General features: G+C 34.1%; 1 protein-coding gene and 1 long non-coding RNA gene across 2 annotated transcripts in view; one reads left to right on the top strand and one right to left on the bottom strand.

Annotated features, from left to right (window-relative positions):
* The window catches only part of LOC148593136 (uncharacterized), a 396,995-nt gene that overhangs the window by 174,122 nt on the left and 209,446 nt on the right, over nt 1-13,427 (top strand). The window lies entirely within an intron of this gene.
* The window catches only part of SPEF2 (sperm flagellar and cilia associated 2), a 48,836-nt gene that overhangs the window by 21,888 nt on the left and 13,521 nt on the right, over nt 1-13,427 (bottom strand). The window contains exons 8-17 of the mRNA XM_088532109.1: nt 12,675-12,863; nt 11,323-11,510; nt 9,130-9,298; nt 5,759-5,978; nt 5,077-5,209; nt 4,854-4,930; nt 3,560-3,633; nt 2,663-2,766; nt 1,552-1,808; nt 506-614 (exon numbers count right to left, since the gene is read on the bottom strand). Coding sequence (XP_088388235.1) covers nt 506-614; nt 1,552-1,808; nt 2,663-2,766; nt 3,560-3,633; nt 4,854-4,930; nt 5,077-5,209; nt 5,759-5,978; nt 9,130-9,298; nt 11,323-11,510; nt 12,675-12,863 — 1,520 coding nt within the window. The remainder of the gene's footprint in view (nt 1-505; nt 615-1,551; nt 1,809-2,662; nt 2,767-3,559; nt 3,634-4,853; nt 4,931-5,076; nt 5,210-5,758; nt 5,979-9,129; nt 9,299-11,322; nt 11,511-12,674; nt 12,864-13,427) is intronic.

Genomic DNA, 13,427 nt, shown 5'->3' with positions numbered 1-13,427 from the left:
CTTTCTTCCAGTCTTCTGGCACCTCCCCTGTTCTGCAGGACCTTTCGAAGATGATGAAGGGTGGCCTAGCAATAACACCCGCCACCTCTCGCAGCATTCTCGGGTGCATCCCATCAGGACACATGGATTTGTGGATGTCAAGTTTCCCTAAGACCTCTCTGAACCAATCTTCCTCTACCCAGGGAACTCTCTCCAGGCACCTTCTCTGGTTTCTAGGGTCTGGGATTCCAGAGGGCTGCCCTTGGTAAACACTCAGTTCATTCAGTACATATTTGAAGAAAACCTTTCTATATATTATAAAAAGAAAAACTTAAATTTCTATCTTGTAGGATTGCTTATATTGTGTCGAGAATGAAAATACCTCTTTAAGTTATATGTAAGAGAAACTCTCAAGTACAATCATAGCAGTAGGCACACCAGTATTATCAGTATCACAGGTAGAGTTCAGATTAATTATAAAGCTTCATCACACTGAAGCAACTTTACAGTGTTTCATATAACATACCTATGTAGCATCTGTTCCCTGACTAGGTCAATCTTCTCTTCTTGGATTTTTGCATCTGAAATTTGATTGTTGTCCTCCTGTTTGATTTTGTTTGGCTTTGATTTATCTGCTGTGTGAAACAGTATGCATGGCTATATGTTGGAAAAAGTAACTATGTAATCTAATTATAGGTCATAGATAAATATAGAAGGAACATTTCAGCATTACTCCATCTTACATTTTTTCACCTAAAAATTGCATGCCAAACTTCCTACAAAAAAAGAAAAGTTGGAGAAACACAGACACACAAAACAGATCTGGAAAGAACCGGAAGAGATTGACTTGTCTCATTCCCTGTTGAATGCATGACTAATTATAGCATTAACATTCCTGATGGATGTTGTGCAATCTTAGAGTTTTCTAGAGGTGGAGATGAGACATTCACCTAGGTAGAGTATTTCAGGGTTATCTATTCTTACAATTAGGAGGGGATTTCTACTTGAATTCTAATCTGAATTTTCCTTAAAGAAACTCAAGCTCTTTACTCCTTCACCACCAATAAAGGACATATAACATTGCATCTGAATATCAGGTATCCTCTCTCTTAGAGTCTTCTCTAGATTAAAAACAAAAACCTTTAATTGGTTATAATTAATCCAATTTCATATATTTCTGATATCTTTTCCATTCTTTTGAATCCTTCTATCACCACATTATATGTTACTAGATCATGTATGATCATGTTTCCAGTGCATTTTGGCAACTCAAACTCTTTAAAATGAGAAAAAAATCATGATTACTTTGTATATGTATATAGAAATACATTGAAATGTATAATATATATTATATATTAAATCATAACTATATAAGTTATTATAGTATGTATATAATATGTATTATTATATATTTTATATTTTAATGAAAAACATAACTCACTATTATGTTGTAAAGTACTTACAATAAACTTAAAAAGATTTAGTTATTTCAATATAATAAAAATGACAATTCTACTCTTTTACTAGAATCTGCCTGTCATTTAACTTCTTTAAAGGTAGTCAGAAACTCACATTTGAAGTTAGCCATGCGTTTCAGTACTGTGGTATCAGATACATCCAAAAATATACAAAAATCAAAGGTCGGTGAGGGGACAAATGGCTTTTTAGGGTCTCTGGGATCTGTAACCAGTAAGAGCTTTTCAAAGTTGTCATCTTTGCCATCTGTTTTGTCTGGATCAATCCCTGAAAACGCTTTTTCAAGAAGCTTTGCCTGATTTACTGTCATTGGAAATCCATCCACAATCCAGCCCTTCTCTGGTGGAGTTTGTCTAAATGTAAATGAAGAGCTAGAATTATATAGTGAAATAACAGCATGTTGATAAAGAACAACTGAAGAAGAACTTGCCTTAGCAGTCCTTCGTTCTAAATTCAGTATAATAAGCAACTTGACAAATAATGAATATGAAGACCATTAAAACTAAAAGCAAAACTGCAAAGCAATAGATTTCAAACAAGAAGCTAACCTGAAACAAAAATAAAAGTGAAGAAAACATAAATTTTTTTGCTGTCTTTTCAAAACCAATCTGTATATAAACTGTGATCAGAGATGAATTTCACTATTTTCCTCTTCTAACTTTTGCACTGAAGTAAAATCTGTTTCATAACTCTAATGTACTAATGGGAGAAGTAAAACTTTAGTGATAGTCATATGGGAACTTAAAGTACTAATTGCACGTAAAAGCAGTTGAGATAATTTTCTGTCATGTAGGCAAAGAACAGAAAGAACAAGAAAAGAACAGAAAAAACAACCAATCTAACTGCCAAAGTAGAGATATTTGGATTATATAACACACACAAAAGCTAAAAGTAAAATATTAGCACATCCTGAATAGTTTCTACTAAAGAATGTACAGCAAAATAAAGACATTAGTTACATTTAATGATTATGTGCTAGTCACATTTACCATCAGTGTTGTACGATTATGTTTGCATAATTTAGGGCAAGATTCAACTGCTTTAAAATGAGCATAAATTAACCATGCTGATTAGCTCACTTTCCCAGTAGAAAACCCTTCTTTTTTTCCAATAAAATACTCAACAAAGAGAAATAGCTGGATCTGGACCTACAAACTGGATAATTATACTCGAAATAACTGAGAAACAAAGCTGCACAATTTCATACTTAATGGCTTCCAAGAGGATGTCAATTAGCAATTCATCGGGAATAGTTTTTCCTTTCTTCAAAAATTTCTGTGAAGCAGCACCAAGCTGGGCACGTACAGATAGCTGTGCAGTTAAAAGAACATGAAAAACTAATGCTCAGAATGTTCACAGCACTCACTATTAAAAAGATGTAAATCTACTTTTAACTCTTTTTTTATACTTTATATTTATTGCAATACACATCAAGGAACAACAGTTTCAGCTGATGGAAAGAAGGCTTAATTTAACTGAAGCATCCAGCTAAACATCATCACACCAACAAAAATGGAAGACAGAAATGAGGTTGAAAAACAAAGGTTATTAAGGCCAAGAAATAAAAATTAAGTCTCCTGGGTCTAAGCTTATTCTCATTTTCAATTCTGTACCACAACTGACCTTTTGCTTTCTGCTAACTTAAGAGAAGATTCAAATTTAAGTTTCCTATGGTAGTGTATAACTTGATTAGGATTACCAGAATCCTGTTGCTTACTAGGTTTTGAAGTATTTTTCAGCCAAGACCAATAAAGCCTGAGGTCGCTTACAGAATTAAGTATTTTTGAGTGAAAAGAAACATTGTCATGGAAATGAATAAGTAGTTTAGCACCAGCAGAATCACAAATACATTTTTGTTGACTGAGAAGTGACAAAGAAAGCAGTAAATCGTACATAAACGTGAGATTTAATAATAGTCTAACAATATGTCAACTCTAGTCAACAATAGCTTTTTATAATGAAGTCTGTTTACATATTTCATGTAGAAAATGCTTATCAATAAACAAAATCAGGATGATAAAATAGTATCCATTTTTTGTAGCTTAATGAGAAGATTTTAACTAACGCATACTAATACAGTAGAAGTTAAAATCAGATTACATACCTTGGACTGCTCATCTTGACTACTGCCTGATATAATTTCTTGACCAGATTCATCCTTTTTGATACGACCATTGTCTAAAATAGGTACATTTTAATGTTTGTACTATAATACTAATTAGTACAGGTACATAATAGAAGTACATGCCTCATTGTTCTCTGAACAAATGAGTATGTAAAGGTATATGCGTTAGAATCATAGGATCACCGAATAAATCATGTTGGAAGGATCTCCATAGGTCTGTAGTCCAACCAGCTGTTCAAGGCAGAACCAGCCAGGTCAGAGCAGGCTGCTCAAGTTATTTATCCAGTGGGATTTTGAAAACCTCCAAGGATGGAGAATGCGCAGCTGCTCTGGGCAATCTGTTCCAAGATTTTGCTGTTCTCATGCAGAAGCTTCTCCTCATATTTAGTCAGAATCTCAATTTTTTCTGTTTATGCCTGTCGCGTTTTTTTTTTTTTCTCCTGTCATACAGCATTATGAGGAGCCTGGCTTTGTCTTTCTGATAAACTGAACACAGTTCTCTAAATACAGTGTAATGAATGTTGAGTGCTGGATATAATCCTGTCCCTCAATCTACTATCTATATTCCTGTTAATATGGTCCAAAATGCTTTGGATCTTCTTTACTGACAGGGCACTCCGCGTGTTCACACATATTCTGATTGTCCCACCTCCTGGGGCTGTCCCTGACTTGTGCAAAGGATATTGGACTAGTTGATCTAATGAGGTACTTTCAAACCTCAATGAATCTGTGGTTCTGTATTTATTTGCCTGCACCCAACGCCAGCTCCTCTGTTGGTAAGAGGTGATGTATAGAGGTGAATTCCTGCCCCCTCTTCCTTTGTGAGTTGCTTTTAAGCTGAACCTTGAGACCTATCTGTGGTACAGCATAACTGTATAGCAGTGTTATCTGCAGCCCATCTCCTGCCTTTCTACTTCTGACCCTAATCCAGACCTGCCTACACCCTGGTTTGACCTCAGACTTGCTTCATCAGCAGACTTAATGGGTGATCATTGGATTGAAGCTCATTCTGATCACAATCTCCAAATCAGATCCTACCCCTAACTTGACGATTCAACATCATCACTCTCAGCTGTCCTGCCTGCACTTCTATCATCCTCGCGTACAAGCCTACATTGCTTTGTGCAATAGCCTGCCTTTGCTGTTCTCAGAAACAAGGAATGTGAAGAAATAAGAAATTCATAATGGTAGCTAATGCAAAAACTCTGATGCCATGGATACTATTTCAAATGTATGAGGGGAACCACTATTCCACTAGAAAATATGTATTTACCTTTGGTTCCTTTGACAGGTATTGTTTCAAGTGTTTTTAAAAATTTCTGTGATGATTCCAAAGAGAAGTTTCTCTGGGCATTGTATAAATTAAGAAGAAAGAAAAATAATAATAAAAAAGATTAGAAAGGAAACTACAGATTACAGGGAAAAAAAAATAAATTGTCAATCCAATCCTTGGAGTCTTTAAAACTCAAAGAATAAGAAATGGGAACAGTATGCTTACCCCATTTTCTTTCCCAGAACACTGTGCTTCCTGTGGAATAAAGTTGTTTTGACTTTTCGGTTCATTTTTAAGAAAAGCTTGGATGGCTTCCTGAACCAAAACATCAACAGATAGTACCTGAATATTGTAAACTAAGATATAAAATATAAAATTAGAGAACTAGGTACTTTCAGATGGGCAAACATACAAACATACAGTGACATTGTGATTGAACTTAAGTTAATGATGGGAAGACAGCACTATTACATGCAAAACAATGCAAAATTCCTTTTGATTGTGAATTAGATCTAACTAGTTTCTACTACTTCCTCTCCATACCCATTCCACATAACCATTCCGCACCCCTAATTACAAAGCTGCCTTGCTATAGCATGCTCAAAGGAGTCTGGCAGAAGCATTTATTAAATTTTCAGGAAAATTTCATGCCATAAGAATGGAATTAAAAATGGTAGAAGAAATAAAGCAAGACACCTCAATGAATTAACACTATATTCACATTGAAGTACTTTAATTTTGTTTTGGAAAATAATAAATGAATGTCTTACAACCAATTCCTGCAAATTACTGATGCATCTGATGTTCCAGGATTAGTAGTGCAGTGATTTGCACTGCAAACTAGTTTTTAAAAGCAAACAAACTTCAATCTTTTTTAAGAATTTCAGGGGAAAAAAACTCTCTACCTTTTTCAAGAAACTTTACACAGGTAGTTTTTCCGCTAAGAAGTTTTCCCAAAATACATCCCTTGATCGGAAATGGAGGAAACACAGGTGGTGAAGGTTTCGGTTTTGGAGGATAGAAAATCTCCATCAGTCTACGAAGCACATGACCCAATATATTATTATTAAGAGGAGGTTTGATTTCACTGTTTTCTTCAGGTGGGCACCATTCCCCTGTCATGCTCTGTATAAATGACAAATTACCAATTTTTCAGTATGCCTTGTCTTTCATCTTTTTAGATGTATTTAATTGCATATTAATATAATTGCAACAACCAAATTTGATTAGTACTAAACAATAAAATATTTTTATACTAGAGCCTTGTTAGATGCTGAAGTAATGTCTTATTCATTAAACATTCATTAATACCCACTCATACCCCCTTGAAGGAGGCAAGTACCCTGACATCAATTTTTATAGATTGTGAAACATTTTTTAAAATTCCATAAACATGAAAAGTCATTCACCAATACCACAGAAAAAAAAATACCACAGTAGTAGATTTTTGGAACAGAAGCTCACTATTACAACATACTATATTCTAAGAACTGGGAAACATTAATCCCCAGTATGACATATACATTTCTAGAAGTTTTGTGAATAAAAATTTCAGATAAATATATCTGCTTATTATGCATTTGATAAACAAAAAAATATAATTACAAGAATTTTTAAGGGAGAGAAATACTGACTGGAAACATGATATGTATGTACGCAGATTGGTCTGTGGTATGAGTTACCAGAATACACCCTAATGAGTATTTGCTACTAAAGCTATTCCTACTTATAATCACATTAGATGAAAGATGAGACTAGAAAGATGTAGTTGGGAAAATTAAACAGAAAATTGTGGGTTTGCCTCTAAAATCTTGCCAATTGTTTTTCCTAATAGTAGTAAAGTGATGATAAAGAAAATGTACGGTTCATTTTATGAGAAGTTAAGAGAGGTTATGTTAGTAATTCAGAATAATAGTAGTTTTGTTTTATTCCTTATATAATGGCAGGCTGGTACATCTGTTTGAAAGCTATGTGGGCTAGCAATACCCCCGATTAGATTCTGGCTTGTTACAAAACAAAAGGGAGCATAAAAAAAAAAAAAAGGATGAGAGCTAAAGGTCAAATGTTTTAGCAAGGGAAACTCCAATATTTGAGGGAAAAAATGTGGACAATGAGACTGCTGAAGCATGAGAACAGGTTGCCTTGAGAGGCTGTGGAATATACATCCTTGGAAATATTCAGAAGTGATTAGACAAGACTCTGAACGACTTGATTAAATTCCAAAGCTGGCTTTGCCTTGAGCAAAGAGTTTGAAGAGAGGCTGAACCCCATGAAACTTAATGATCACTATAAATGAAAATGTTACCTATCTTTAATCAATATGAACATCAAAATATTCCACAATATCCCCTCTATATCTCAGAGAAGTAGTTATTAATATATAATTGCAAAGATACACACAAAAATGATCAAGTCTTTGTAGTACTCACCTTTTAGATTTCTAGTCTTTTATACAACAAGTTTTCTAGACTGTATATCTCTTGAGCTACCTCATCTTTCAGAGACAAGTTTTGAGACATCCAGGCCACAGTGATACTACTCCTGGTTAAAAGCATGAAGGCCCAACTGGAATCTGTTTGACACTACCAGTTTGTGCACTGCCTATTGCTATGCCTGCTTTGGGTGATTTCATTAATTTATTAAGTGACTAGCCACAACTGATGATGTAGTACATTCCAAACATTTCCAAGCTCAGTCTAATGGGGATTGTGCAATAGATAGATAACACTTCATTTTGCTCTTGTGTTCTTTTAAATACATTTCCTTTAGTCAGTATTCATGGTGCAAGCTTAGTGTTCTTGGGAGATGCAAGATTTCCTTTTCCAAACTTTATCTCCCAGGGTTAAGAACATCAGTATGAACTCTTACAAAATGCCTAGCCAGTACACTTCTATCTAGAAGCAATATTTTAAAGTATTAGCAGTTCCCTTAGTTTTTCAGGTGTCATTCAGGTGACAGGTAAATTGATGTCATCATATTATTTCAGCTGTTGATGAATATTGATTAAGAAAGGTGTAAAACTAACAACACCGGAAAAACATTAATTATGTGACAGCTTTTGAAATAGATTGGAAGAGATGCTTTAAAGGTATCGTAAGTCAAATATATGCCACCTTTAGTGTCCTTTTACATCTAGAGAAGACTATGTGGACTTTATAATACAATCAACAATATTACTCAAAAATTTGTTTTGACGTTAGTGCTACTCAGTGACTGTTTCTTTCTTGTCTGCCCTATATATTTGCCTTTGTTCATCTAAAGAGGGTGATCTTGAAGTTTATCAACCGTGTGAGTTGATATGGTCTGAGCAAGGATCTTGTAAATAACTCCAATCAGAAAAACAAATGTTAAGACTGAAACCAAAGCCAACCGAGCTGTCAGGCACTCACCACAGAAACTCCTAACAAAAGTTTATACTCGCTACAAAAGAAAATGTACCAATTGGTTCAGGATGTGGGTAAAAGCACATATATTGTGGTCATCATTTCCCAAACAAGTCAAAGACAGACAGGTTATTTGCAATGATTTTGCCATAGTATAGTTAAACATATTATCTGAAAGACTCAAAACATAGTGGACATTTTTTTTCATAGAAAGGCATCAACAATCTTGGAATTTGGAAAATATAGAGTATTTTTTAATTTTAACAAGGTGATATTCATCCTTCAATTTTCGCTTGTAAAATTACCTATCATATTGTAAAGCTACAGGAAACTATAAAGGCATCCTGAAAATAGTTACTTGGATTGTAATAGGAGGTTAACAAAAATATCAGACATTTTAATAATTTTTACAAGTACTATCATCTCAAAATAAAAGAGTTTTGTTGGATAATCCAAACCAATAGATTTTTTTAAAAAGACTTTAATTCAGAACTGATGAAATTAAGAAGACTACAAGGTTTGTAACATACTGGATTTATTTTTATTTTCCTTTACTGGCTACTTCCTGTTACATACAAAATTGGTAACATTAACCTTAAAAGTCCAATTATCTAAAAATAATTTTATTGAAATTTATATGCTAGTCCTATAAACTCAGAAGGTAAATATAATCAGTCTTATGTACAAGCAAGAAATTAGAACACTGTTTCAAAATTGCACAGGTCCTGCAATACTACTAACATAAAAGAGAATCATATGTATTTCATATAGTATGTATGTCGTATACTGATGTAAAATTGTATGTCAAATAATGATACACCACAACAAAATATTTATGACTATGAAAACACAAGATGTATTGTATTCCATTATGTCATGTCAATTTGATGTACCTTGTATTCACCATAATCTTTCTCATCTAGCAGATTCATTTTATCCAGCTCTATGAGTTGTTCTGGGCTTGGTTCATTTGGCATAGGTTGAATTGAAGCTTGATCATATATTGGTTTTCCATTTAAAAAAAATTCTTTCCAGCTACACATCAGTTTGAATGGAATTTTGCTGCAGAAGAAGGAAAAAGCAATTAGTTTCAAAATAAAATAAAACAAGTTAGCTATTTGAGAATACTGGGCCCAAATTTACAACAGTTACAGTCAGGAAATAAGCATGTGATAAACTAGATATCATTTATTGTGCTTTCCATAATGGTTATAGATTTTTAGGAGGAAACAAGTCGTTGTGCTTGGTTACTTATATGATAATAGTAGACACCTGCAAGCTTCAGTATCTTCACAAATCTGTCACCATGCAGCACCAGGTGGGCACAGCTGTGTGGTAACAATTTTGCTCTAGTTATGATTGATTCCCTGTTTCAAAATATTCCCTTTTATGGGGAAAGGCTTTCCTCTCCATGTGCCATGTGCTCTAGGTGACCCTGTGTGTGTGGGGCAGTTGGATTAGATGACCTCTAGAGGTCCCTTCCAACCTTAAGCATTCTATGATTCTATGATTACCTGACTAGCTCTTTTTTTTTTAAGAAAAAGTATTCATATGAAACACGATAAAATACATGTAGTAACTAAATTGTTTTTATTACTAAATTCCAACAGGACACTGACATATCTTGTGTTAGAATTCTATATCTGCTAAATAAACAAGATAAATGATGCAAGGAACTTATTTGACAGAATGTAGAAGAATTCTGCTATTTTCTAAAGTCACATAAATTTGGGCTTTCTTTAAGTAATGATTGCAGAGAGTCAAGTGTTATGCTTTAGATCAGATCTTCATCTGCTGTTTTTGAAAAATGAAATATGTATTGTATACATCCCACACAATGAAATGCATGGAAACACTGACAAAGACATACCTGCTGTAGCAGTGAATGATGATACAATCTTTATATGCAAGTTACAAAGGCATTTCAAACATTTGTGCATGTTGTGCAGCACTCAGTGCAAACAAATGCGATACTAGGTTATACTGGAACCATGACTGTGTCAGACAAGGAATCATCACTAATATGACTATTTTTATCAAGTATCTACTGGGCCTAAACTTATAGAATTTAAGGCTCTATTCTTTTAACATACAATTACACTAAAAGGTAATGATGCACATGCTAATGCTGTAAAGCTTGTCCCATAGCCTAATCACTGAATACTTTACAAAAGAACAGCAGCAACAGAGAACAAAAATCCTCCCTTTGTGTTATCGAAACACTCCTTCAACACAGGCACACAGAGGCTGCTCCTTTTTTCAGACTATCTCAGAACAGCCTAGAATGAGCTGAGCACCACTCGGTTTTCAACTTATAAATTAAGGAATTTCTTCATAGAAAAGGAAAGCAGTGGTAGAAACAGTAAATCCTGGTTTCCTAATGATTCAAGGTAGCTGAGTTGGTAAGAAATTGTGCTAAGGCTGTAACATTGGCTTACCCTGCGTTACATATCAGTGATTCTCACGGAAAAGCTGTATCACGATTTTTCCACTCAAAGTAATTGAAATTTTCTTGTGAAATGTCTGAGAACCCACATGAGATGTTACTGGGGCTTAAAACAGTCTGAAAAATGAATCTTCGTCATTGACATGTGAAGTCTCTTTACCATGTGAATTCTTTGATGTCTTGCAAGGACTAACATCACTTGCATAATTTTCCTTTATAGGAGGCATCAACAGAGATACTGTGCCTGACCATGTATGTGAACAAAACTTACAGAAATTGCACATGTATGAAATGGTATCTATTGCTTATATGAGGTTAAAACTGGGTTCACAGTTTGGAAGAGAGTAGATGGAAAGAGATACTTGTACTAATATATACAAAAAAAAAACATGGTTGGTATAACTGTATACATACTTAATATTATAATAATTTCTCAAAAAAATATGTCAGAGAATGAGAAAAAGGAGATTAAAAAAGCAAATGAAGTATGAGATAAAGTAAGAATCAAAAACATTTCAGTAACTAATGATTTCTAATCTTAAACTATTGCTTTTCAACTTCAACATTTTATCTTTCAGATTTTTCAAAACATTTTCTCTCCATTTGCCTCTTAGCTTTGCCAAACATCTACCATACTTACTTGTTAGTCAGCATTCGATACTCTCCTACTTTTGTTGACAAATCAATAATTTGATTGATCATTTCCCAACATATAGAATAATGCTTCTTATAACGAGCCTGAATTCTTTCAGCAGCGATTTTCTCATGACGTTCTCTTTCTTTGATAATTTGTTCCTCGTAATCAATCTTTTCTTGTTTTGCAAGAGCCTGGATATTTTTTTAGGAATAGACTTCAGATTACAAAGGAAATGAAAGTGCCGAAATACACAATTCTGGATAACAAAATGAACTTGCTCATTTAAGTCAAGAAAGGAAAATAGTTATATATTTTATCTTGGCACAGTTAGCTAACCATCAAATTAAGACAAATAGAAATATAAACATTTCTGTTCATTGTTTAAGTTTCAGTTGTTTCCAACTAATTGCTATGACATAATGAAATAACAGAAAAACATATTATTTCTTTCATGACAAACATTAGGAATGTATTCAGTGGTTGTGGGACAGGGAAACATGAAAAGATCCCAATTACTTTTACTGAGGAACAATTATATAGATACATTGGGTAAAACTTTGGCTCTGTTTACATCCATGATGGAATTCTCTTTTAGAAGATGGGAAAATCAATTTAACTTGTCAGATTCTGATCTGCAAATAATTTAAGATTACTGATGTCACCAGATGTTTGAGGAAGACTGTGAGGCATAGTAGTTATTTATCTATTGTTGCTGGGATGCCATTCTCCTTTTGGCCTGTGATATTGTAATCAATAGGTATACCTGCTGATTACACAGGACTCCAACTGTGTTCAGAGATTTGGAACTGTTAATTTTATTTAGCAGGGGCAAATAAGACTGCTACATTAGCAATACAGCCTGTTGTGGGTACAAAACTTGGCAGTTTTCAACAAGACTATGAATTTTTTTAATGCATTACCCAGCCTCAGTAGCTCTAAGGTAGAAAATAGCACTCAGGAGTGAAACTTCTTTCATTTGTCAAGAATGGATGTTAACAGGTTACATCAAAAGAAATGAAAGAAATGATTCTTTAGACTAGGTATTCTGTCATTGTCTTCTGTCATTTTCCCTCAGCAGGAATGAGCTTTTTAAGCTCAGCATACAGAAATGTTCCCATATAAAGTTAAATTAGTTTGGAAGAAAATTATATTTTAAGCTGTTCATTTGTTTCATTTATTAACTTAGCTGTAGCTTTGAACCTTGCTGTTAAAAGCAATATGTTCATTCTTAGATCACCCTGTGCCTAGAAAACAAAATAAGTTTTAACAATTGAAAATATAAATCTCACAGAGCACTGTAACAAGCAGGTACTGCAAGAGTCCTACAACAACTGAGGGAGTAAAGAATGTTTTACCGCTTCTCTATCAAGAGCTTCCTGGAACTCTTTCAGTCGTCTTTCTTCATACTGTTTTTCTCTGAAAATTCTGTTTTGCCGTAACACTTCTTTTTCGTGTCGAACATGCATAAGTTGAACAGCAATCCTCCGCTCCTGCTGAGATTGTCTCATTAATCTGTAAACAAGTTGCTCCTCCCGATAAGCCTCCTAAATAATAATAAATTCTTAGTATTAACCACAGTTTATAAACTATTCCATAGAAAACTAATCCCAGTCTCATAGGGGAAATAGGAATGGAAAACAGCACTTACTTGCATATCTGTGACAATATTTCCATGTATGAGGAGTGTCCTTTTTACAAACTATACAAAAACTGTAAAACTATAGTGAATTCTACTTGTTTTAATTATGCATTCAGTAAAAACACATTTGTTCAGATTAACTTGATTTTATCTTGGATAAATTCTGTGTACAAAAAAAATGTAGCATATTTCAAATGATTACATCTGAATGTAAGGATATACCCGTTCCTCAAACTAATAATCAGTCTTATTTTCCTTACCTTTCCCTGATCTCTGACAATCTCCATTCTCAGCTGTATTCTGCAACACTCAGCTGCAGTCTGATCCTCGTTCAGTCTGTTCTACAGATATGGGTTTTTTCCCCCCTCGTTTTCAGGATTTGGGCAATTTTCTTCTCCATTCAGGAGACTGGGAATATTGGGGAACATTTTAAATAGAGGAAGGTACAGGACTTATGGCTTTCCATTTC

This window comes from Tinamus guttatus, unplaced genomic scaffold (genome assembly GCF_059628265.1).
Source record: "Tinamus guttatus ecotype Peru unplaced genomic scaffold, ASM5962826v1 Tinamus_guttatus_pri_ptg000455l, whole genome shotgun sequence".
Taxonomy (NCBI): Eukaryota; Metazoa; Chordata; class Aves; order Tinamiformes; family Tinamidae; genus Tinamus; species Tinamus guttatus.
The sequence above is the reverse complement of the archived record's forward strand: the minus strand, read 5'-3'. Positions and strand labels throughout refer to the sequence as shown.